This window comes from Dipodomys spectabilis, unplaced genomic scaffold, assembly GCF_019054845.1.
Source record: "Dipodomys spectabilis isolate Male_0828 unplaced genomic scaffold, ASM1905484v1 ptg000504l, whole genome shotgun sequence".
Taxonomy (NCBI): domain Eukaryota; kingdom Metazoa; phylum Chordata; class Mammalia; order Rodentia; family Heteromyidae; genus Dipodomys; species Dipodomys spectabilis.
Window position 1 is genome coordinate 913,742 of NW_024871181.1, and position 23,335 is coordinate 937,076.

The 23,335-nt window shown below is 39.7% G+C and overlaps 1 protein-coding gene and 1 pseudogene across 7 annotated transcripts; both read left to right on the forward strand.

The window, feature by feature from the left end:
* The first annotated feature begins 80 nt into the window (after nucleotides 1-80).
* On the forward strand, nucleotides 81-22,958 carry Hspb11 (heat shock protein family B (small) member 11). 7 transcript variants are annotated; one of them, XM_042669729.1, is made up of 8 exons: nucleotides 81-139; nucleotides 1,262-1,331; nucleotides 9,505-9,565; nucleotides 10,437-10,547; nucleotides 16,559-16,665; nucleotides 18,859-18,927; nucleotides 20,443-20,486; nucleotides 22,746-22,958. In XM_042669729.1, exons 4-8 carry the CDS (start codon nucleotides 10,450-10,452, stop codon nucleotides 22,857-22,859), a joined length of 432 nt encoding a protein of 143 aa, XP_042525663.1. In that variant the 5' UTR covers nucleotides 81-139; nucleotides 1,262-1,331; nucleotides 9,505-9,565; nucleotides 10,437-10,449; the 3' UTR covers nucleotides 22,860-22,958. The 7 variants fall into 7 exon arrangements, with proteins under 7 accessions (XP_042525663.1, XP_042525664.1, XP_042525667.1 ...); XM_042669734.1 differs by lacking the exon at nucleotides 81-139 and adding an exon at nucleotides 266-345; XM_042669730.1 differs by lacking the exon at nucleotides 9,505-9,565.
* On the forward strand, nucleotides 7,367-8,308 carry LOC122099140 (annotated as a pseudogene).
* Nucleotides 22,959-23,335: the final 377 nt, after the last annotated feature.

Sequence of the window (23,335 nt, forward strand, 5' to 3'; positions counted from 1 at the left end):
CGCCGATGTGGGCGGGGATTGGGTGGGAAAGGGCGGGGCTAGAGGGCGGGGCTACCGACTTGAGGGATGGAGCGGAACGGGAGGCCGCAGGGCTAGGCAATGCGCGTGCGTGTCCGCGCGAGGGCGGATCCTGGGCCCTGTGAGTCCCCACGGCGTGGGCGGGGTCGCGCAGCTGGGTGGGGCGGGGCGGTGGGGGGCGAGGGTGGGGGGGAGCGTGGCTGGAGAACCTGGAGACCGCTGTGCGCGCGTCCGGGAACTCCTCGGGGACCTGAGCAAGGGGGCGGGGTCGCCGCGCGGCTGGGGGGCGGCGTGGATCCGGAGCTACCCGGAGGCCCAGGCGAGCGGGTCCGTGGACGGGGTGGGCCGGCGCGCGCGGGCGGGTGGAGGGTTGCCGGTGGGAAGGGGGAGTGAGGGGAGGGACTGAGAGGTGACGCGCGTCCTGGCGGGGAGGGGGGGGGGGAGAACAGCGGGCCTCGCCGCGGGGCCTCCGGGTGCGGGCCGCCTCGAGAGGGCGGGGCCTGCGGCCTCCCCGGCTCCGCAGACCCTGGGGCTCCCCACCAGCTTTTTGAGCTTCAAATAGTGCTTCCCTGCGGGCCCCCCCCTCCGCCCCGGCTAGACGGTCGCCCGGGGGGCGTCTGCTGCGTAGTCCTGACCCACAGAGTTAGAAATCGCGTCGGAGGTCGAAGCGGGGCCTTTAGAAGGCCGAGGAGGCCTCGCTGGCGCGGGACGTGGGAGCTGGGCCTCAGTGGAGGGGAGGGGGGTCGAGCTGGCACCCTGCCCCTCCTCCAGCTCCCGGCCGGGAGAGGCCGAGGACAGCCTTTCCTAATGTACCGCGCCGTCCCCGGTGGACGAGGGAGGATCGGGGCTGTGGTGTTTGCAGTTGGGATCGCCGGAGCCAAGGGCGGGATGGGGGGGAGGGGAGGAGGAGGGGGGAGGGAAGCTGGGTTAGAAGAAAGGCAACCCAGGGCTTTACCCAGGGAGCTTTCCAGAAAGGCACGGAAACTGGAGATGAAGAACCAATGGCCCCAGTTAAGAAAAAGCATCGAAGTCCAAGTCAGCAATGGTAAAAAAAAAAAAAACATAAGAAGGGTGGCGTCCCCGAGCACATCACTTTAGGTAAACTGAGTTTCTCAGGGAATATTCAGAGCAAGGAGCCTTAGGACAGATGGGGATTAGACCTTGGAGGGAAACTTGTCTGCTGAGGTGTTCTGTGGATTTCCTGAGAATTCATTTGCCTCTTTCTCATTAATGGCAACAAAAGAACTCTGAAGACACAATCCAGCCTCTGCCCTTTTCTTCCTTATTTAAAAGAAAACTGGTGGCTGTAAAAGGTATGAAATGTGTTATGTATTAAAGCACTTGTTTCCTTCTCTCAGACATCTTAGATAATTTTAAAATGAGATTAAATGGGCTTTTCATGTCTGTAAACCTAGCTAACTCAAGAGGCTGAGACCTGAAAGATCATGGTTTGAGGCCAGTTGAGTCAGAAAAATCCAAGAGACTCCATCTATAATTAACCAGCAAAATACTAGACTAGACATGTGATTCAGGTGGTGCCAGCCCTGAGCAAGAACACCAGACTCTTGAGTTCAAACTCTGGTTTGAAAAAAAAGTAATAAAACTATGTATTTAAAGAGTACACTGTGCCACTATGCTGCTCATATACTACACATAAATTCGACACACATTTCCCTAGAATGTGTTAATTTAATTCTTGCACACTTCTGTCCCGTGAGGAGTAGAATATTACTTTACAATAACTACCTGTCTTGAGATAATCCAGATAGCAAAAATAGAATTTGAAGCCAGCCTGGGCATACAGATCCAAGAGATTTTTATCTTCAATTAACCAGCAAAAAGATGGTGTGGCTCAAGTGGTAGAGCCATAGCCTTGAGCTTTTGGAAAAGAGCTAAAAGCCCCAGTTGAAGCCTTGATATTGGTACCTGAATTTTTGTGGGTAATACATCTCTGTATGGTGGTATATCTAGCACCTCCTCCAGTTGTGACATTTAAGACTATACAGATATTACCAAATGTAGTCTTGGGAGCAAATTAGCCCCAGTCTGATTGAATGTAAGACCCATTAGGTTTTTATTTTTATTTTCTTCCCCTCCCCCTTTCTCTCCTCTCTCCTCTCCCCCTCTCTCTTCCTCCCTCTTCCTCTCTCTGAAAAACTAGTCTTGTTATATTGCCCAGGCTATGAGGATCCTTCTGACTCAACCTCCCAGGTAGTTAGGATAACAGGTACATTTGTTCCCCTCACCCCTAGCTTTAACCTGGCTTATAATACCCTGAAGTGTCTTATCTGTTCCTAATCTACCTTTCTTAGAATTTGACTCAGCCTAAAATAATCTCCAGTACAGGAATTCTTTCCTTGGCTTTCTTTGTTGGATGTTGGAGCTTTTAGGGGAGGAAAAGATTAAAACTCTCCTTTGCTTCTAGCTCTTCTCTGATGTTTTCATGGTTTAAAATTTGTATTTGTCGAGTCCATTTGACTCTCTTGGAGCTATGGAAAGGAAAATTCTAATCTTTTTTCCACGTATAAGCACAAGTGATATTGTTAGTAGTCATTTTTTCTCTCTCCTACCAAATTTTTTCTTGAAAGGATTCAAACCTTTTTCTCTCAGTTTTTTTCCACATGAACTCCCCACCCCCCATTGAACATGAGGCCTCAGGCATACTGAGCAGGTGTTCAACCACTGAGCTACATCTCCAGCTCCCATCATGAAATTTTGCACTCTCCTGAACACTATTAAGCTGACAGTGTCCTACTTAAAACATACCGGAACACAGTATTCTGGATGTGGGTCACAGTATTCGCACACCGTGTGTTGTATTAAATGAATGTTCATCATCCTTTATTCAGTTTAAAGACAACCAATTCTCAGTCACTGGTTGTAATTATTTTTGAATTACAAATATAGTGCCTGACCCTTAGTTCAAAGGGTCTTAGTGTTAAAAAATTTGAGGGAATGTTGCTCCTTAACTGCATGTGTGCACACACGTATGTATGTATGCTGCTAGGCATGGACTTTACCACTCTATACCCTCAGCCCAACTCTTACTATAATCTAAAATAAAATTCTTTAACTTTAAGGGCTGGTATGGTACATTTGCACTGTTGTCCTACTTTGACTTTGTCAGTAACCAAATTAAGTTCAGATGAATATTAAAGTCAGCAGTTTGTTTGTTTGTTTGGGATAGCACCAAAACAGCCCTAAACAATGAATGAACAAATGAGCATGGTGTGTTTCAATAAAACTTTATTCATGATCACACAAAAACAGGTGGCAGTTTAAATTTGACTTGCAGGCAATAGACAACTGCTGATCTAAGCCAATCCAAGTATGATAGTTTTTTAGTCAGTATAGACTTTAATTATCTTTATATCTTACTAATTGCAACCCATCTTTTTAGCTTGCTCATATCTTTTTCTCCTGGGACTTCAGTTATTTGTATCTCAGACGAGTATTATATTATTTCACAGTATCTGATGCTCTGCTCCCTTTTCCCTCTACTTCTGGTGTTAAGAATCCAAGCCAGGGCCTCTCAGGCACTACACAAGTACGCTACCACTGAAATGCGCCCTAACCCTTGACCGTTTTTTTTTTTTTTGGTCAGTGGTGGGGCCTGAACTCTAGGCCTAGGCGCTGTCCCTCAGCTCTTTAGCTCAAGGCTAGTGCTCTACCACTTGAACCACAACACCACTTCCAGCTTTTTCTGCATATGCAGTGCTGAGGAGCCAACTTCCCAGCCCTTGACCCATTTTTTAAGTTCACTGATCCTTCCTTATGTAGGTGTTATATCTGGTGTTAAGCCAACCTACTGATTTTTTTTCATGTTTTAGGTAAGGTACCATATGTTTTAGTTCTAGGATTTCCGTTGTGTTCAAGTTTTCCTTTCTTTACTATAAAAGTTCTTTTTGGTCACCCATTTAGTCCACCTTTTCTGTAAATTCTCTAACAGATTTATGGTAGTTATCTTTATAAATCTGCTAATATAGGTTTGCACCTGGATAATTCCAATACTTGGGTCATCTATAGATCTACTTCTATGACTTAGTTGAATATTGTATTTAAAGGAGCAGTAGAGCTGGGCACCCATGGCTCAGGCCTGTAATTCTAGCTACTCCAGAGGCTGAGATCTGAGAATTGCGGTTCAAAGCCAGCCTGAGCAGGAAAGTCCATGAGACTTTTATCTCCAATTAACCACCAAAAAACTGGAAGTGGTGCTGTGGCTCAAGTGGTAGAGTACTAGCCTCGAGCTGAAGAGCTGAGGACAGTCTCCAGGCCCAGAGTTCAAGCCCCACAACTGACCAAAAAAAAAAAAAAAAAAAAAAGCATTAGAATAGCTGAAAATATAGCTCAAACAGTAGAGTGCCTATCTACCAAATTTGAGGTCCTGAGTTAAAAAACCTACACATCCATGCAAAAGTAAAGAAACTAGAATAGATCATTTTTACCCCGAGGAGAACATATCCTTTATCTGCTGCCTAGGATGAGGGGCAAATCAGTTCCTAACTAGAAATTATGCTAATGTTAGCCATGTTGTAGTTTTAAATAGTTTCTCTCTGGTTTCAGATAACTAAAAAGTGTCATCAGTTGGGTACTTCTTCCTCTGCCCCCAAATATTTCTTTATTGAGATTGACTACATATGTTTCATAATACTGTGGCATAGTTATACTTAGCTAAAGTCACAAACACCTTTTAATCTTCACAATGATCATCATCATCTTAATCTACAGAGTTTATGAACTCTACAAACTTTAACAAAAGACTATTTCTTCCAAAATCGGGTGAAATGTACATTTCTTTCCTTTTGCTTAATGTAAGCTGTTCCCTCTTTCTCATTCCTCCCTCCTATATCACTGCCCTTGAGTTGCTTAGTTCACTTTTATCAATGTAATTGGGTACAAACGTCTTTTTTTTTTTTTTTTGCCAGTCCTTATGCTTGTACTTGGGGCCTGGGCACTGTCTCTGAGTCTCTTTGTGCTCGAAGCTAGTGCTCTACCACTTGAAAAAAATTTTTTTGTGAAAATTTATCGAACTTTTTTGTATCCTTTTCTGTTTGTATGTTATAATTCAATAACAGAAGAAAGGTAGAAAAACTCCTGCACAAAAACAAAAACCAACCCATAAACCTAGCATGATTGTACTCATCTATAATGCCAGAATTAGAAGGCTGAGCTAGGAGAATTACAAGTTTGAGGCAACTCTGTTTATAACCCATAAAGTTAAAAAAGCCACAAACTGGGATAAATAGTTTCAATACAAATAGCAAATGATTTGTGTTTAGAATATTTTGTTTCTAAAGTTCCTACAAATCAAAAAGGAAAGGAATCAGATGCAGGTCGTTTGCCTATAACCCTAGCTCCTCAGGAGGTTGAGGTCTAAGAACTGTGGTTCAAAGCCAGACCAGGCAGACAAATCTGTGAGACTCCTATGTCCAAATAACCAGCAAAAAGCCTGAAGTAGGGGTATGGCTGAAGTGATAAAGCACCATCCATGAGCATAAAAAGCTCATTGAAAGCAAGAGACACTGAGTTTAAGCCTCAGTAGTACTGGCAGAACAATAACAAGCCCAAAAGTAATAATAAAAAGGCAATTCAATTTAAAAAAAAAAAAGAATACACAAAGGGTAAGAAAAAGCAAATAGCAGAGTGCCAGTGGTTCACCCCTAGTTACTCAGGAATCTGAGATCTGATGATTTCAGTTCAACATCACCCTGGGCAAGAAAATCTGTGAGACTCTTCAGTTAACCACCAAAAAACTGGAAGTCGAGCTGTTGCTCAAGTGGTAGAGTGATAGCCTTGAACAAAAAAACTCAGGCTCTCAGTTCAAGCCAAAGGAAGGAAGGGAGAGACAGAGGGAGAGAGGAAAAATAACAATAGGAGAAAGAAGGAAAGGAAAGAGAAAAAGGAAAAAGAAACAATAGAAGCCCAAATGGTCTGTAAACATAAAATGGTAATTCAGCTTCACATCAACAAGATAGTTACCAGAAAGTCAGCTCATTTAACCTTAATCCTTGTGGCTGGCATGAAGAAGTCAAGTAAGATACAAAAGGATTGAAAGTGACAGGAAAATTTACTAGTAAAGAAGTAAGGTGAAAAAAGGATATCAAACAGCATAGACATGCCATGGGAAGATGGCACTTTAGTTAATCTTTGGCTATTTTCAGGGTATATACATTAGATGAATAATTAGAGGCAAGGCACAGGTATGCATAGTTTAAGAGTCTGGGATACAGGTGTACCTGGTTCTAGTTCTCCCAGGTTCTGGAGAAATGTTATCATTGTCATCACTTAAGGGCAGAATCTGGTTACTATGAGATGATTTCTCCCATTCTAGGGTGCAGCCTGATTATTATAGGTAATTGTTTCATTTGGGAGTGACTTATCCTGCAAGACTATGCTGTAGTTTTAGTCTTAGTCATAAAGATATTATGGGTCAGTTCTGTCTTTCCTGGAACCCAGAGTGATTTATAAAATGACTATGGAGGGAATGGCTTAGGACAATGACAAACATAAAATAAAAGCAGAGATGTTAGGCTTTTCTCCTGCTTTTGGTTACTTGATAACAGCAAAACCAGTTTAAGAACCTGTTATAGCGGGTGCTGGTGGCTCATGCTTGTAATCCTACCTACTCAGGAGGTTGAGATCTGACGTTCGTAGTTCAAAGCCAGCCTGGGCAGAAAGGCTGTGAAACCCTTATCTCCAATAAACCACCACAAAATCAGAAGTGGTGTTGTGGCTCAAGTGGTAGAGCACTAGTCTTGAGCTGAAGAACTCAGGGTCAGTGCCCAGGCCCAGAGTTCAAGCCCCATGACTGACAAAAAACCCAAAAAACCAAAAACCTGTTACAAATACACTTTCAACAGGTTGAGAATGGGTCGTCTCTAGGGTGAAAATAACATTAGCCTTTGGAGTTTGAGGGCTACTTGAGATTGCCTGTGAGAAAGTTCTTAGGTCCAGTTTACAGGGCTGAGGTTACGTGTGAAACAGGAAATTTAATTACAATATTTTTTTCTGATACCTTGTGATCTTATCCTCATTTTAAGTTCCCTTTGCAGTTCCTCATTGCTCTTTACTAGCTGCTACTCATTCATACCAAATTAGTGAAGATATGAGGAAGCAGAAAGTCTCATACATTGTGGCTAGTAATTAATTTGTTATTATTTAGAGACCATATTAATTAATGACAAAGGTATATAGTCCAACTTTCTGCAGTTTTGCTTCTAATATGCAAAGATACTTTTTTCTTTTTGGTGGTACTGGCAATTGACTCAGTTCATTAGCTCTAGTACTTGAACCACACACTTCCAGTCTGAGATTCTTTTATTATAAAGACCTGTTTGTCTTACTCCCTGGACACCATCGAGGGTTCAACATGAAGGCTGAACGGTACCATTTAGAAGAATGGAGAGTGCTGCATCTGTCCACATGTTTTCAAAAGCCCTGAAAAACCAGTTGCTTCAGACGACCAAGCTGGTAGAAGATCATTTGGGTTCTGAAATTAAGAAACTGCACCTGGTGGATGAAGATGAATTGGAGCACAACAAAGAAAAGAGACTTGAGGCACTAAGGAAAGTTCAGCAGCAGAAACAGGAATGGCTTTCTAAAGGACATGGTGAATGCAGAGAAATACCTAGTGAGAAAGACTTTTGTCCAATAAGTCAAAGAGAGTAAAAAGTAGTTTGCCATTTCTATAAAGTATAGTACCCTACATTCAGGTACAAAATCCTAGACAGACATTTGGTGATACTAAGAAACATCTTGAGACCAAAGTTTTGAAGCTGAATGTCGAAAAAGCACCTTTTCTTTGTGAGAGACTACATACTAAACTCATTCTCACATTAGCACTGGTAAAAGAGGGGAAAACACAAGATTATGTTTTTGGATTTACCGACCTAGAAATACAGATGATGATTTCACCTCAGAAACTTTAGAACGGAGGCTCAGCTGTTGTGATATTCTTAATTACAGTGTAAATTTAATGGAGCCACCATTTCAGAGCTAAAAACTGAGGACAGGGCTGGGAATGTGGCTGAGTGGTAGAGTGCTTGCCTAGCGTGTATTAAGTCTTGGATTCAGTTCCCCAATGCCACATCAACAGAAAAAGCCAGAAGTGGTGCTATGGCTCAAATGGTTGAGTTCTAGCCTTAAGCAAAAGAACCTCAGGGACAGTGCCCAGGTCCTGAGTTCATGCCCAGGATTGGCAAAAAAAAAGGAAAAGAAAAAGAAATTTGGGACAAACTTCACAAAGCTGGAAAAGAAAGCTATCTGAGAAAAGAAATATGATTCAAACTGATAACGACTAGAGCTAAGTTACAAATTTTCTATTTACATGTAAATGTGTTTTAATAAATCCTATTAATTTCAATACACTGGAAAATAAAGACCTGTGTGCACATGTGCTTGAAGATGTCATTATAAACCTGTTTATGATAGCAAAGAATTGAGAACGAACCTAAATATCCTTTACTAGGGAAATGGAGAAATGCTACATAGCAGTTAAAGTGAATAAATAAATATATAGAATAAATATATAAATAAATAACATTTATATATAATATATAAATATATAAATAAGTATATATAGAATAAATAAACTGTCTTGAAAACAGTAGTGCATGAAAAAAAATAACAAAAGGATGTATACACTCTGAAACTACCTGAATCTCCTCCCCCCAACTTTCTATTGGACATTGAATTCAGGGTTTCATACATGCTAAGCAAGCACCTGTGGGGTTGGGTTTTTTTGCAGTTATTTATTTATTTGAGACAGGGTCTCCCTAAGTGGCACAGGCTAGCCTCAAATTTATGATCTTGCCTCCCTCTCCTGAGTATTATAGGCATGTACCACCATGTCCAGCCTAAGTACAATAGTATATATTGCTCATGGATACTTATGGGGTAAAAATAAAAATGACTACTCAGAACATTCATCATCTTCAAGAAACTTGCCTCTGAGACAGAAATGTATAAGATCAACATAGAGCTCCTTATTTCTCTCTTAAATAAAATGTCTGAAGTTAAAAATATCAGACTGTTAACATTATTAAGTCTAGACAGTAGAGACATAATTGTTGAACATCTGTAATATTCTCTACTTTTTTGTTTATATTTGACATCGTCTCATTAAACTGGGATCAAGTTATGAAGGGTATCCTGTGCCATAGGAGGCCTTCCTCTTTCTAAGTACTTTTTTTTTTTTTTTTTGCCAGTTCTGGGGGCTTGGACTCAGGGTAGAACATTGTCCCTGAGCTTCTCTGGCTCAAGGCTGGCACTTGAGCCACAGCACCACTTCCAGCTTTTTCTGTGTATATGGTACTAAGGAATTGAACCCAGGGCTTCATGCCTGCTAGGCAAGCACTGTCACTAAGCCACATTCCCAGCCCAGCACTCTGTTTTTTAATAAAGTTTCCTGATTACTTTGTATCTTCACCATCAGATCAAGTAAGTGAGTATAGATAAGAACTAAATTTTCTTTGTTTTACCCTCTAGGCCCTATAGTCAAACTCAATATTTTTTCAGAATCATTTTTATTGACATATACAACAGAAAGGTAAGTCACTGGCCTAAGTAATTGAAGACTTAGAGTTTTAAAACTAAGTTAAAAACTAGTAAAAATTCTCTAGTTTCAAATTTCTACTGGAAGATAATGAATGATAGTCAAGTATGGTAGTGCACAACTGTAGTCCCAGCTACTAGAAAGGAAAATCACTTGAGCCAGTAATTCCTGAGACCAGCCTAGGCAATATTCTAAAATAAAAAATGAGGTTTTTTTAAAAAAGGAAATTATATTGTTTGATAATTTAATTGGATAAACAGTAACAAAATACACATTACTTTTAATTTTTAAAAAATGTAACTATAAAGCCAGGTGCCAGAGGCTCACATCTATAATCCTAGCTACTCAAGGGGCCGAGATCTGAGGATCACAGTTCAAAGCCAGCCCGGGCAGGAAAGTCAGTGGGACTCTTACTAACCACAAGAAAAACAGAAGGAGAGCTATGAACTTTGAGCCATAGTTCAAAGAAAAAAAGCTCAGGGACAGCACTCAGGTCCTGAGTTCACATGACCGAACAAAAAGAAGTAACTATAAACAATTTTAAAAATTTGACCCACTAATTTTTGTTAACTATTGCAACTTGATTATAATATCCTTTAATTTTAAAAGTTGAAAAATGGTGTTATTTCAGGTGTCCAAATAATTATTTTGTGTAGCAGAGAAGGGGAAATAGTTACATTTCACAGATTATCCCTGGGAGAAGTCAGAAGTTTATTTTTCTTAAAAAAAAAAAAAAAGTCTCTCCCAGTTGTTGAATAGCTTAGTTGTTAAACCTGTTACTAGGCAACAGGCTTTCCTTTTAAAGTTTAGAGAAATCCAGAGTTGGCTTTTTGTTTGTTAATGTTTTGTTACTTTTTATTTGCAGGCTAAACACAAAAATGAGAAAAGTTGATCTCTGCTTAAACTCTGAAGGATCTGAAGTGATTTTAGCTACATCCAGCGATGACAAACACCCACCTGAAAACATAATTGATGGGTAAGAGTTACTACATTGTCATACTTCAAGTCAGAGAACTCCTGAACTACTGGGACTGTGTGGTTTTTCCACTGATAGTGTTAAGCTTAGTTTAGTATTTGATGAACTTGATGACCTGATATTATATGCTTTTGATATCCTTTCCAAAATGAATTTAGTTGTGAATATTTAAGTTGTAGATCCTTTTCTCTGTAACAACTTCTGTTGTTGTTGGTGGTGGTAGTTGTGGGGCTTGAACTTGGCCTGGGCACTGTCCCTCAGCTCTTCAGCTCAAGGCTTGCGATCTACCACTTGAGCCATAGCGCCACTTCTGGTTTTTCTGATGATTTATTGGAGATTAAAGTCTCATGGACTTTCCAGCCCGGGCTGGCTTTGAACCGCAATCCTCAGATCTCAGCCTCCTGAGTAGCTAGGATTATAGGCAGGAGCCACCAGTGCCCGGCTTTTCTGTAACTTTTTAGCTGATCTCTTTAACAATTAGGTTTAAAGTTTTCATTGTTTTTGTTACTTACTATTGCTTCTACAGTGCTGGGATTCCAATCCAAGACTGTGCATATGATAGACAACTGTTCTTCTACTGAGCTACATCTTGCCAGCCAATACAAATTTTTTTGCTCCTAAATATAATTTTATTATTGTTTTTAAGATGTTGAATAGAGGGGTTACCATTTCATAAGTCAGGTAATGAGTACAATTTCTTTGGGACAATGTCACCCCTTCCTTCACTTTCCCTTAGCTTTCCCCTCCAGTTCCTGCCCCAAAGTTTCATAGTTCATTTTCCACATAGTATATACTGAATACTATGACTGCATTTGTTCACTCTCCCTCTACTTTTTTTTGTTTGTTTCTTGGGTTTTGGGGGGATTTTTTTGTTGTTATTGTTTTTGGTTCTAGATGTTTTGAATAATGGAACCTATGTCCTTGCATGGGATAGGCAAACAGTATACTGCTGAGCTCCTTTCCCAACCCTCATAGCATAGCCAAGCCTAGTCTTGAACTCAGAATGCTGCTTCCTCAATCTCTCAAATGCTAAGATTAGAAGCATGGCCACCATGCCTGGCTTTCCAATATTGTTTTCTTTTTTCTGTTCTAGACCTTTTTGCTATTAATATTCTATAGATAGGGTAGGGTCTCAAGTATTTTGTCTGGCCAAACTCAGACCAGAATCATCTATCTTTGCCTCCTACATAGTTGGGATTTAAAAGCTTGTGCTGCCTCAGGGCTTCCTTATTATTTATTTATTTATTCATTTATTTTTGCCCAGGCTGACCTCAAATGATTCTCCATTTTCTGACTGCAGAGTAGCTATGATTACAGGCCTTTGCCACTACACCTGGCCTCACAATAGTGGGTTTTTTTAATTTTTTTTTTCTTTTTGCTTATGCGGTGCTGAGGAATCGAACCCAGGGCCTCAGGCATGCAAGGCAAGCACTCTACCACTGACCCACCTTCCCAGCCCAATCTTTTTTTTTTTTTTAATAGTAGTCTAATGAATCAGAAACCAAACAACAGCTTCATTTTATGGAAGTGTAAATTTTAACCTATGGCATAGTTTTATTCCAGATTATTCTTGGAAATAGGGATATAAACAATGTAACTTCCTATCTGCCTATTTCATTGCTGGTCTAAGCAACTTCTTTGCTAAACTTAATGTTTCAGTTTCCAATATCTTCCTGCATTGTTTACTTCTTGGCTTATCTCCTTACAGTTTCTATTCTTCACCACCCTCAAGCTCATTCTATGTAGAGATAAATATTATTCTCAGACTTTCAATTCCAAGAAAAGGTAGCTAATGTGAGAACTCCTTTTTTTTTTTTAACAGAACTGGCCTATCTTTTTCTTTCTTGGTATTCATGTAAATGACCAGAGTTGGAATCATATAGTCACATAATTTTAGAGCTAAAAGAACTTACAAGTTCATCTTGCAACTTGTGATTAGAGAGGTCTAAATATGTTAAATACTATTTAATTATTGAAAGCAGAGTCAGTTGTAAGGTAAGATTTTTGTGATTCTTAGGTTCTGTTGTAAAGCCTGTGAACCAGGACCAAATTCTAACAACTTGACTTTTTCTTTCAAGGTTAGACGCTATCTCTTTTCTAAGATCTGCCCCTTCCGCTTGAGGTGGGATTTGTTTATCTCTTTTCTAGGTCCCAACAGTATTTAGTATAAATCCCATTGTTTTATTTACTTTTTTATTATGGAGTTGTTTATTTTTTTTATTTTTGGGTCCGGTTGTGGGGCCTTGAACTCTGGGCCTGGGCGCTGTCCCTCAGCTCTTCAGCTCAAGGCTAGCGCTCTACCACTTGAGCCACAGTGCCACTTCTGGCTTTTTCCTTTTTGCTTATGTGGTGCTGAGGAATGGAACCCAAGGCCTCAGGCATGCAAGGTAAGCACTCTACCACTGAGCCACCTTCCTAGCCCAGAGTTGTTTATTTTTATTTGTCTCTTCTCTCATTGAGAATTCCTAGGAATCAAAAGTATGTCTTATTCTTTGACTACACAGAGTCTTAAACTGTTTGTTAACTGGTTTATTAAATTAAGACATCAAATATTAGTTAACCCTGGCTAATACTGAAGATATCAGTGTATACTTATACAAAGACAAATTATATATATATATATATATAAATATATATACATGAGTATGCATATATTACTATATATTTTCCTGGAGCCCTATAAATTCATAACTACCATGTCATTTGGGAAACAAACACCAAAAGAACAAATAAATACCAAAATGTATTTTTAAGATAAGGAGCTAAGTATAATGGCACATATCTGTACTCCTGGCACTTGGAGTGGCAAAGGCAGGAAGATTGGGACTTCAAGGACAGCCTGTGACATACAACAAGTTATAGGCCAGCCTGGACTATGTAGTGAAAACTTGTCTCAACAAAACAAAACAAAACAAAAAAACCAAAGCTGGGTGTCCAGGTTGCTCGTGCCTGTAATCCTAGCTACTCAGGAGGCTGAGCTCTGAGGATCATGGTTCAAAGCACAGCCTGGGCAGGAAAGTCTGTGAAACTCTTATCTCCAGGAAACCACTCAGAAAACTGGAAGTGTCACTGTGGCAAGAGTGCTAGCTGAAGAGCTTAGGGACAGAGCCCAGGCCCAGAGTTCAAGTCCCATGACTGACAAAACAAACAAAAAAAGAAATGGAGCTGGGGGCATCAGTAGCGCATGCCTGCAATCCTCTCTGTAGGATGAGAGCTGAGGATTGAGGTTCAAAGCTAATGTGGATAGAAAAGCCCAGAGACTCAATCTCTAAAATAACCAGAATAAAACTAAGCTGGAGGCATAACTCAATTGGTAGAGTGCAAGCTGAGCAAGCAAGCCAAACAAGCATGAGGAGGCCCTAAGTTCAAACTCTTGTATATAAAAAAAGGATAACCAAAAGTAAAATGACTTGCTATAAATCACACAGATAAGCAAATGATACAACCAATGCTCACGTCTTCTAATCCTACTTCAGAGTTCTTTATCTTCTGCTATACTAATCCTACTTGAGGTTTGAATTAAAAGAATATCTGCTTTTGCTTGTATCTCTTTATTCTTTTTTGTTTCTTTTTCCTATAAGTCAAGTAATAGTTATCTATCCCTCTCTGACTTGGTACTGTAGGAGCAGCTGTGAGGATGCATATGTACTATAGAAATGTGCCTTAAGTTGTTCATTAGGAAAAGAATCTTTCCAAAAACAACCCTGTGTAGTTGGAGGAAAATCATTTTCTAAGGCAAGATCAATTAATTTGTTTCCTTGTGGTGATTTACCACTCAAGGAAATATGTTTATAGGTCATTGGAGTTTGTCATATGTAGTAGATAATATTTGAGGTTTTATTGGTCCATTATTTTATTTAATAAAGGTTTTATTTAATGAATAAGGACATAACATTTTTTAGTTTAGACAAAAACTCTGTACAGAAAACCATATAGAATAAAGGTAGTTGCTTTCCTGAAAATTAAATGAAATATACTGAAGACTTCAATTCATGTAAATATGGATGAAAATATTATAGACTTTATATAGCAAATATTGAAAATTATTTTCTGCTCACAATTTGGTTTATCTAAATCTAAGTAACTATCAGGTTATTGGAGAAAGCCATGCTATAAATTTACTCCCAGTGGGGCTGGGAAGATGGCTTAGTGGTAGAGTGCTTGCCTTGCATGCATGAGGCCCTGGGTTCGATTCCTCAGCATCACATAAGCAGAAAAAGCCAGAAGTGGCGCTGTGGCTCAAGTGGTAGGGTGCTAGCCCTGAGCAGAAGAGCTGAGGGACAGTGTCCAGGCCCAGAGTTCAGGCCCTATGACGGACAAAAAAAAAAAAAAAAAATTACTCCCAATGAACAGTGAGATTTTAAAGCCCTGTTGCAAACTTTTAATTTCCTCAGAAATAAGAGCTTACAAAATGATATTTTTTTACTCTTGACCTCTGTATTTAACATACCAGTGAAAAAGAGGAAAAGAGATTCTACTCTAGGAAAAAAAAAAAAAGAGTCAAGAGAAAAAGTAAGAGTATGGCATGGTAGTGTATGCCTGTAATCCCCAACTACTTGAAAGGCTAAAGCTGGAGGATTATAAATTCAAGGCAGCCTGGGAAGTTTAGCAAGACGTGTCTCAAAATAAAATTAAGGAAAAATAGGCTGAGGATCTAGGGGTACAATTCAGTAGCAGAGTCCTTGCTAGCATATGCAAGTTCAATTTCCATCATAAGGAAGGAAAAGAAAAGACAACGCTGGATGCTGGTGACTCGCACCTGTAATCCTAACTACTCAGGAGGAAGAGAACTGAGAATCACAGTTCGAAGCCAGCAGGGGAAGGAAAGTCCAGTTAATCACAGAAAAAGCCAGAAGTATCTCCATGGCTCAAGTGGTAGAGTGCTAACCTTGAGCAAAAAGGAGCTCAGAGACAGTGTCCAAGCCCGGTGTTTGAGTCCCAGAAGTAGCGAAAAAGAAAAGAGAATATGAAAACAACTCTATTGTATACCATATAGATTGTGTGTATATGTGTGTTTGTACGGTACACATACTCTATTGTATAGTAAATATACTATATGTCTCATATATCTATGTGTACATATAAATATGTATATATATATATATATATATATATACTATATATAATTGACATACAATTGACTGCATGTTTTATTTTTTCCAGAAAGCATTCATATAGTATAGGTCACTACTATAATAGTTAATAGGGACAGAAAGATAAGAAAGATCTCTTGAGTGCTCAGCATCCTGCAAGCAACCATAAGAACCCAGGGATCGCTGGGAATGTGGCTTAGTGGTAGAGTGCTTGCCTAGCATGCATGAAGCCCTGGGTTTGATTCCTCAGTACCATATAAACGGAAAAAAACAGAAGTGGCACTATGGCTCAAATGGTAGAGTGCTAGCCTTGAGCAAAAGCAGCTCAGGGACAGTGCCCAGGCCCTGAGTTCAAGCCCCAGGACTGGTTAAAAAAAAAAAAAACCAAAAAACAGGGATCAGTGTATGGGTGAATACTGAGTGTGAGACTGGTGCAAAGGAGAGAGGAAGCGGTTCTGATTCCTGGTAGAGAGATAGGACCAAACAGTGAGCAAACTTTTATAAGGTTCAGGAGAATGTCATTACCTAAGGTAGAGAAGTGTAAGACTGCATGATGTGTTCGCAGAATTTTGAGTGGTCCCCTGTGACTACAGTGATGGGAATCAGTGTACTTTAATGATGAAACCAGAGTACAGCCCTCAGGGCCTTACTGAGGAGTGTGGGTTTATAGGCAGTAAGGGGCCATGGAAGGCTTTTAGAGATGAGTGACATCGATTCAGTTCCTGTGTTTTAGAAGAGACTATCTGGTAGTAGTTTAAAAAAAATAGCACTAATGATATTAAAGTTGGAAAGAAATAGCAGAATTGACAAAAAGGGATTGCAAATACTAATAATCACCTTCTAATATTCATTTTAATTTTGTGACTAAACTTTTATACTTGATTGTTCCTTTTTCTTTTTTATTATAATTAATGATAGGAATCCAGAAACATTTTGGACCACCACAGGAATGTTTCCCCAGGAATTCATTATTTGTTTTCACAAACATGTAAAGATTGAAAAGCTTATAATTCAAAGTTACTTAGGTAAGCAAACCATACATTGATTTTTTTTTTTTTTTTTTTTTTTTTTACTATTCTGTAATGAACCCAAGGCAGAGGACACATATGTAAACTTTTGGCACAACATTAAGTTTTCTTTATAGCTTGGAATCCAGTTTTACTGCTGGAATGGGAGGGTGGGGCTTATGGGTTAACTGCCTCCAGCACAATTAGCCTCTCTGAAACTCAAAGTTGAAACCCTTCCAAGACACATAATAATTTCCATGCAACTTATTACATGGAAGTGTTTAGCAAAATATCCCATTATGAGCATAAGAAACTGACTTACCAGAACACAAGGTTCCTGACATCTTTACTCTAGATTCATTTGGCCTGGCGTTCTCTCTCAAATCATTGCTGAAAAATCTGATAACAGTGATTAATCACGTCGGATAACTTTGACTCTTCGTCTTATGACATTTTTCTGGAGATTAGGAGTAGAATCTCCCACTGGAACATTATTCCAATCCTGTCTGTGTTTGTTTGTTTGTATGATTTTCTTTGATAGGGGCTTGCTAGGCAACTCAGTCTGGCCTTGAACTTGCCATCCTCTTGTCTGTCTTCCTGAATGCTGAGATTACAGGCATGCACAACCATGCCTGACTCCTCTGCTTATTTTCGGATAGTGTATGAAAAAACATTAATGGTAGGTAACAGTATATTGCAGATGGTAACAGGCTTTATTGATGACTCTTAGAAAATTATAGTCCAGGCTAGGGGAGCAAACAAGGGATGATGAGGTTTGCTACAGCCATAAGCCATCATTGCCCTGAGAAAAGGAAAGGAAATAGTGTTTTTGGAGCCAGTACAAAAAGGCTGCTCTGCTGGAGCTGTGGTGGTGAAGGAGTGACCAATAGGAAAGACATGGCATAGAAACAGAGAAGGGGGCAAAATAGCCTCTGCTCACTTCTCACTGCCTCCAGCTTCCTCCTGGGGTTTCCCACTGGCCAGTGGGAAAGTAAGCCCAGGACATATGCTCACCAAGAATCTGCTCCTTGGGCGCAAAGATGGCAGAGAAGAGGAGGAAAAGATTGAAGAAATGGGCCTGGGAGGAAACAGTGGATTAGAAACTAGTGTAAAAGGAGATGATTGGAGGCTGGTGTCCTGTCGTTAATCACAGACACTCTGGAGTCAGTGTGAATTCCAGTTCTGATACTTCCTTTCCTTGCCTCTTTGGACACCCTTCCTGGCTTCTGTAAGCCTGTGTCCTCAGCAGTAGAATAAATATGGTTAAAAGTGAATGAATAACTATACCTGACTCATAGCAGGTTCTCCATAAAGATTTATGACCAAGACCACCAATAGCATTATAATTACCAGTATGTAAAACTTTCTGGATAACTAAGTTAAAAAATCACACTACTGGGCCAGGCATGGTGGTACATTCCTATAATCTCAGCTACTTGGAAGGTGGAGATCAGGAGGATTGTAGTTCAGGCCAACTGGGCAAAAAGTTAGACCCATCTCAGTAAATTATGAGTGTGGTGGAATGTGTCTATAATCCCAGCTATGCTGAAGCATAGGAGGATTGCAGTCTGATGTAGGTCTCAGGCAAAAACAAGTGTATATACAAAAAATGACTTAAAAGGTTGGGGCATGACTCAATTGTGCCTAACAAATATAATGCCCTGAGTTCAAACCCTAGTACCATGCATACACACACACACACACACACACACGCACGCACGCACGCACGCACACACTGAACAAAACAGAAAGCCACTGCTAGCTTCGTGTGTTTTTTTTTGGGGGGGGGGTCTGGTCGTGGGGCCTGAACTCTGGGCCTGGGCGCTGTCCCTCAGCTCTTCAGCTCAAGGCTAGCGCTCTACCACTTGAGCCACAGCGCCACTTACGGCTTTTTTTTTTTTTTTTTTTTTGCTTATGTGGTGCTGAATCAAACCCAGGGCCTCTGGCATGCAAGGCAAGCACTCTACCACTGAGCCACCTTCCCAGCCCCTAGCTTCGAGTTTTATGATCCCAAACATTTGTAAGATTGTTATTAGGCAACTGCATTTTATCTCAGGGATTTGTGTAGAAACATAGTAGGTACTTCCTGGACATGAATTCCCTATACTAGCCCTCTGTGTGACAGGCTCAGGCAGAGGGCAGAAACCTAGGGAAGGCAATAGAGAATCAGCTAATTAACACTTTGTTTATTTTGCTTATTGACCATGTCAGTGCAGACCCTGAGGATTGAAAAGACCACATCTAAAGAGCCAACTGGTTTTGAGCTGTGGATCCAGAAAGGTATGTGCTTGTGTCAGAGCCTTGTTCTGATAACTACATTTAAGGCTTTTGTTTCTTCTTTCCTCCTTCCTGATTAATGGTATTATTTAAATAACATCCACAGAATTGGTAGCCTCTAGTTAAACATAAAAATGTTGTCTTTCTATTTCCTTTCTTTCCCAAATCATGAAGATAGTAGTAAAAGAATAAAAATGAGGCATAAGCCTCATTAATTAATTAATTAAACTAATTAAACAAGAGGAAACTAAAGCAAATGTGAGATTCATATATATTTTGATAGAGGGAAAGAAGCAACTTCTATAGCTAAATGGATTAGGCTGTAACCTAATCGTCAGGGGAAATATCAACAAGATGTTTTCCAGAAATGTCTAGAATTTGAAGGCAACAGATACAATGAACCAGAAAACATGAATGATTACTTGACCATCTCTATCCAGAGTGGTTGGATTCTAGGTATTTTCTTACATCCTACAAAGCTAGGTGAACTCTCACCTACAGACTTCCTCCACCAACTCACTGACTAGGAACAGTGAGTGTTGAGACTCAGGACTCAGGAAATCAGGCATAGTAGAAAGAATGAAAGGACATAGAACATTAAGCGGAGGCTTCCACGTTGAACAGTGGGAGCTCCAGGCTTCTTCCTGTGCTTTGCAATTAATGACAACCACCAAGAGTATAAGCCAAAGTGGGCGACTAAAGGATTTACCTTTAGAGAGACTGTGGTCCTCTGTGGATACTGATAAAGCTAGTTCACACTTAGTCACTTTTTTGATGTCTACCAGTCAGCAAGCCTGGCTCATAAACACATTTCCAAATAATTTATTATTCATAAGGAATAAGACAACCAGATAGCTGATGAATATAATCAAACCTTGCCTCTAATTTCCAATGTATAGGAAATACAGAGGATAGAGGATCTAATTAAATGAACTATAAAGAGGTAAGATGACAATAGCATGTACTGTTTTACAGGACAACTGACTTAATACATTCAATTTAAAAATAATATAATATATATGGCTAGGTGTGATGGTACACACCTCCTATCTCAGCTCTGGGAGGAAGATTGGAGAATTGAAATTCAAGCCTAGCCTGAGCCACATAGTAAGTTTCAGATCATTCTATACTATGTCGCAAAACTCAGTCTCAAAGAAGAAAAGGAAGAAGACCAGGAGGAGGAGTGATGAGAGTAGGAGTAAGAGAAAGTAGTTCCAAAATTAAAATAGACTACTATTGGGCTGGGAAGATGGCTCGGTGATAGAGTGTTTGCCTCCCATGCATGAGGCCCTGGGTTGGATTCCTCAGCACCCCATAAACAGAAAAAGCTGGAAGTGACACTGGCTCAAATGGTAGAGCACTAGCCTTGAGCTGAAGAGCTGAGGGACAGCTCGCAGGCCCAGAGTTCAAGCCCCATGACCAAAAAACAAGCAAACAAACAAATAAATAAAAATAGCTGTTTTTGCATGCTGGTACTGAGACTTGAACTCAATTTATCCCTATTAAATTGTGTTTTAGATTTAGTGCACACAGAGGGACAGCTTCAGAATGAAGAAATTGTGGTAAGTAATTTTCTTTGTAGAGCTGAATATTTTCTTTGGCAAGCACAAGGCATTTAGATTTTAAACTTATCTTCCAGAATAAACAAATAGGTTCTGTACCTAATCAACCATTAGATACGTTATTGTCCTTAACGTTATGAGCTAATGTAGAGAGAGTGCCTCCAAGGGTAAAACTGAATTCATTTATTTGTTTTCTATTTTATTTTGCTTATTCACTTGTTTGGAAGTACTTGTTTGCCTTGCTTTGCTTTCTTTTATCCAGTAGGCCTTTCAGGCTACGAATCAAAAAATGGTTGAGATGTCAAAACTGGGTGTTAATTTAAGCATGAAAGGACAAGGGAGATTCAGATAAGGGGAACTAGAGCATGGGATCAGCAACAAATAAGCCAAAGAGAGATGGAGTGGAAAGAGAACCAGCGTTTTTCCACTACATTCCATTGGGCTTTGCATGTCAAGTGGAATGAATGGCCTTTGATGAGGAAGCTGCTGCTTCATCAGGAGTTCCTCTGTCCCTAACAGTTTGTCATGCCCTGGTTTTACACAAACACAGAAAAGGAAACTGATTGAATATGTATTTTTTTTAAGGTGGCAGCGTTTAACTAAGGTCTCCTTAAATGAGAATTGATGTACCTATCCATTAAGTTTACTTCTCCAAGTCTTTCTAGGGATTGCTATGAAATCAGTGTTTTGAAGGATTCTATACAAGTTTTTGAATTCTGTGAATTCCCTTTCTCCCACTAAATTCACTCAATAACTATGACACCAGTGGTGCTCAGGAAAAATAATTAATTCTGCTGAATTTTACCTTTCTGCTTTTTTCCATCTTAGTGGCTTGTGATTAGTAAATCTTTGGATTTTGTTCAAGGACTCATTGAAAATTGTAGTGAGGTTAATATTTCTATGAGTAGTATGGGAGAATCAGCAGCAGATGGAAACCACAGATAATTTTACCAGTTGGTCATAACTCATTTCCTTTTAATTGTTGACCACATACATCACATAGATAGAATGTATAGACAATTTTGTGTTGTCTTTTTACATTTAATACTGTATTATAAACTTCTTAAGTATAGTTAAGGATAACATTTAAAATAATTTCCTTTGCTTTCCTGTCAATGTAAGTAATTAAAGATATTTTTTTCATATTCTTGCTGCCATGATCTTTTTCCTTTTGATTATTTTGAAAGGTTAAATATCATAGAAGGGCTAGGCAACAGTGGCTCATGCCTATAATCCTAGCTACTTGGGAGGCTGAGATCTGAGGATTGCAGTTCAAAGCCAGCCTCTGGCACGAAAGTCTGTGAGACTTCTATCTCCAATTAACCACCACCAGTGGTGCTGAATTCAAGCCTCAAGACCAAGCAAAAAATAAATAAATAAATATATATATATATATATATATAGAGAGAGAGAGAGAGAGAGAGAGAGAGAAAGAGAGAGAGAATGGGTTTACAGCAGAACACAAGGATATAAGACTTTATATAGCTTTCTACGTATATTGCCAGATTGCTTATCAGAGAAATTATATAAAAGTATACCATGTACAGGGAGTGGATTAAAGCACAATTAACTAAGGAAAATCTCTTATTGTGAGAAAAAATTTAGAATTGCCTGCTTTTTTAAATTACCATATATTAGTTATATTAAATTACCATATATTAGTCCATTATGACATTTCCACACATGCATGCAATGTATATGGAACAACTCACCCCCTCTTTCACTTTCCTATCCTCCTCTCCCTTTTTGAGAAATTCTTTAAGTAGGTTTAAAAAAATAAATTGATCAGAAGCCTCATGCCTCCAATCCTAGCCATTCAGAAGACTGAGGTCTAAGGATCATGGTTCAAAGCCAGCCTAGGCAGAAAAGTCTGTGAGACTCTTATCTCCAATAAAGCTACACCAAAAAATCTGGAAATAGAGCTGCACCTCAAGTGGTAAAGCACTAGCCTTGTGCAAAAGAAACTCAAGAGCAGTGCCCAGGCCCTGAGTTCAAGCCCCAGAACCCACCAAAAAAAACAAAAAACAAAAACAAAAAAGATCAGAAATGTACAGTTGTGATTTGTATGCCTCCTGCTCTTTTTCACAAGACCAAGACTGATTATCCTATGGCTGGACACCAGAGCAACTGTTCTATGTGGCTGGCTCATATACATAGTTAGAATAATAGTCTTCATCTAACCTTTCTTCTACTAGCTGCTTGTTAACAGTTAACTATAAACACTGAAAACATCTCTTGATTTTTTTTTTTTCCCTACAGGCCCGCGATGGCTATGCCACTTACTTGAGATTCATTATTTTATCAGCCTTCGATCATTTTGCATCTGTGCATAGCATTTCTGCAGAGGGAATAGCAGTATCAACGCTTTCTTAGTAACTATAATGAAGTGTTCTTACATGATTCTTAACAATATATTTACTTCAACATGAAATTTTCACCAAAATACGTTATTAAAAGGATTTGTGTCAAACTTTTTTAGCTTTTATTTATATTTACTTCAGCATTTTGGGTAAGGCGTTGTGATTTCATCAGTCAGCAGTGCTGGGCACCATGGAATATGTAGAAACTCTGGCTTCAATATACACAGTAATCAAGGCTGGGACAATACATGAAGATTTTAACTGATAATGCATTGTGTCCCCAACAGTATCTCAGTGCATTTTGCAATAAAGTAACACAGACTTAGTGACTTAAACAAGAAATGTATCTTTGCATAGTTCTGGAGGCTGGGAATTCAATATGGAAAGTGTTGGTCCAAGAGTTGGTTGCTATTAAGGACTCTGAGGGAAAATCTGTCCCAGGCCTTGTTTCTTAGCTCCCCGCACTTCAGCCACTTGAGGCTGACACTG

Excerpts from the sequence above, each read along its gene's own strand:
- Hspb11 (XM_042669729.1), top strand. The coding sequence starts at position 10,450 with ATGAGAAAAGTTGATCTCTGCTTAAACTCTGAAGGATCTGAAGTGATT. Across the intron at positions 18,928-20,442 it reads TGAGCTGTGGATCCAGAAAG|ATTTAGTGCACACAGAGGGA; the intron begins GTATGTGCTTGT and ends ATTGTGTTTTAG. Across the intron at positions 20,487-22,745 it reads TTCAGAATGAAGAAATTGTG|GCCCGCGATGGCTATGCCAC; the intron begins GTAAGTAATTTT and ends TTTTCCCTACAG.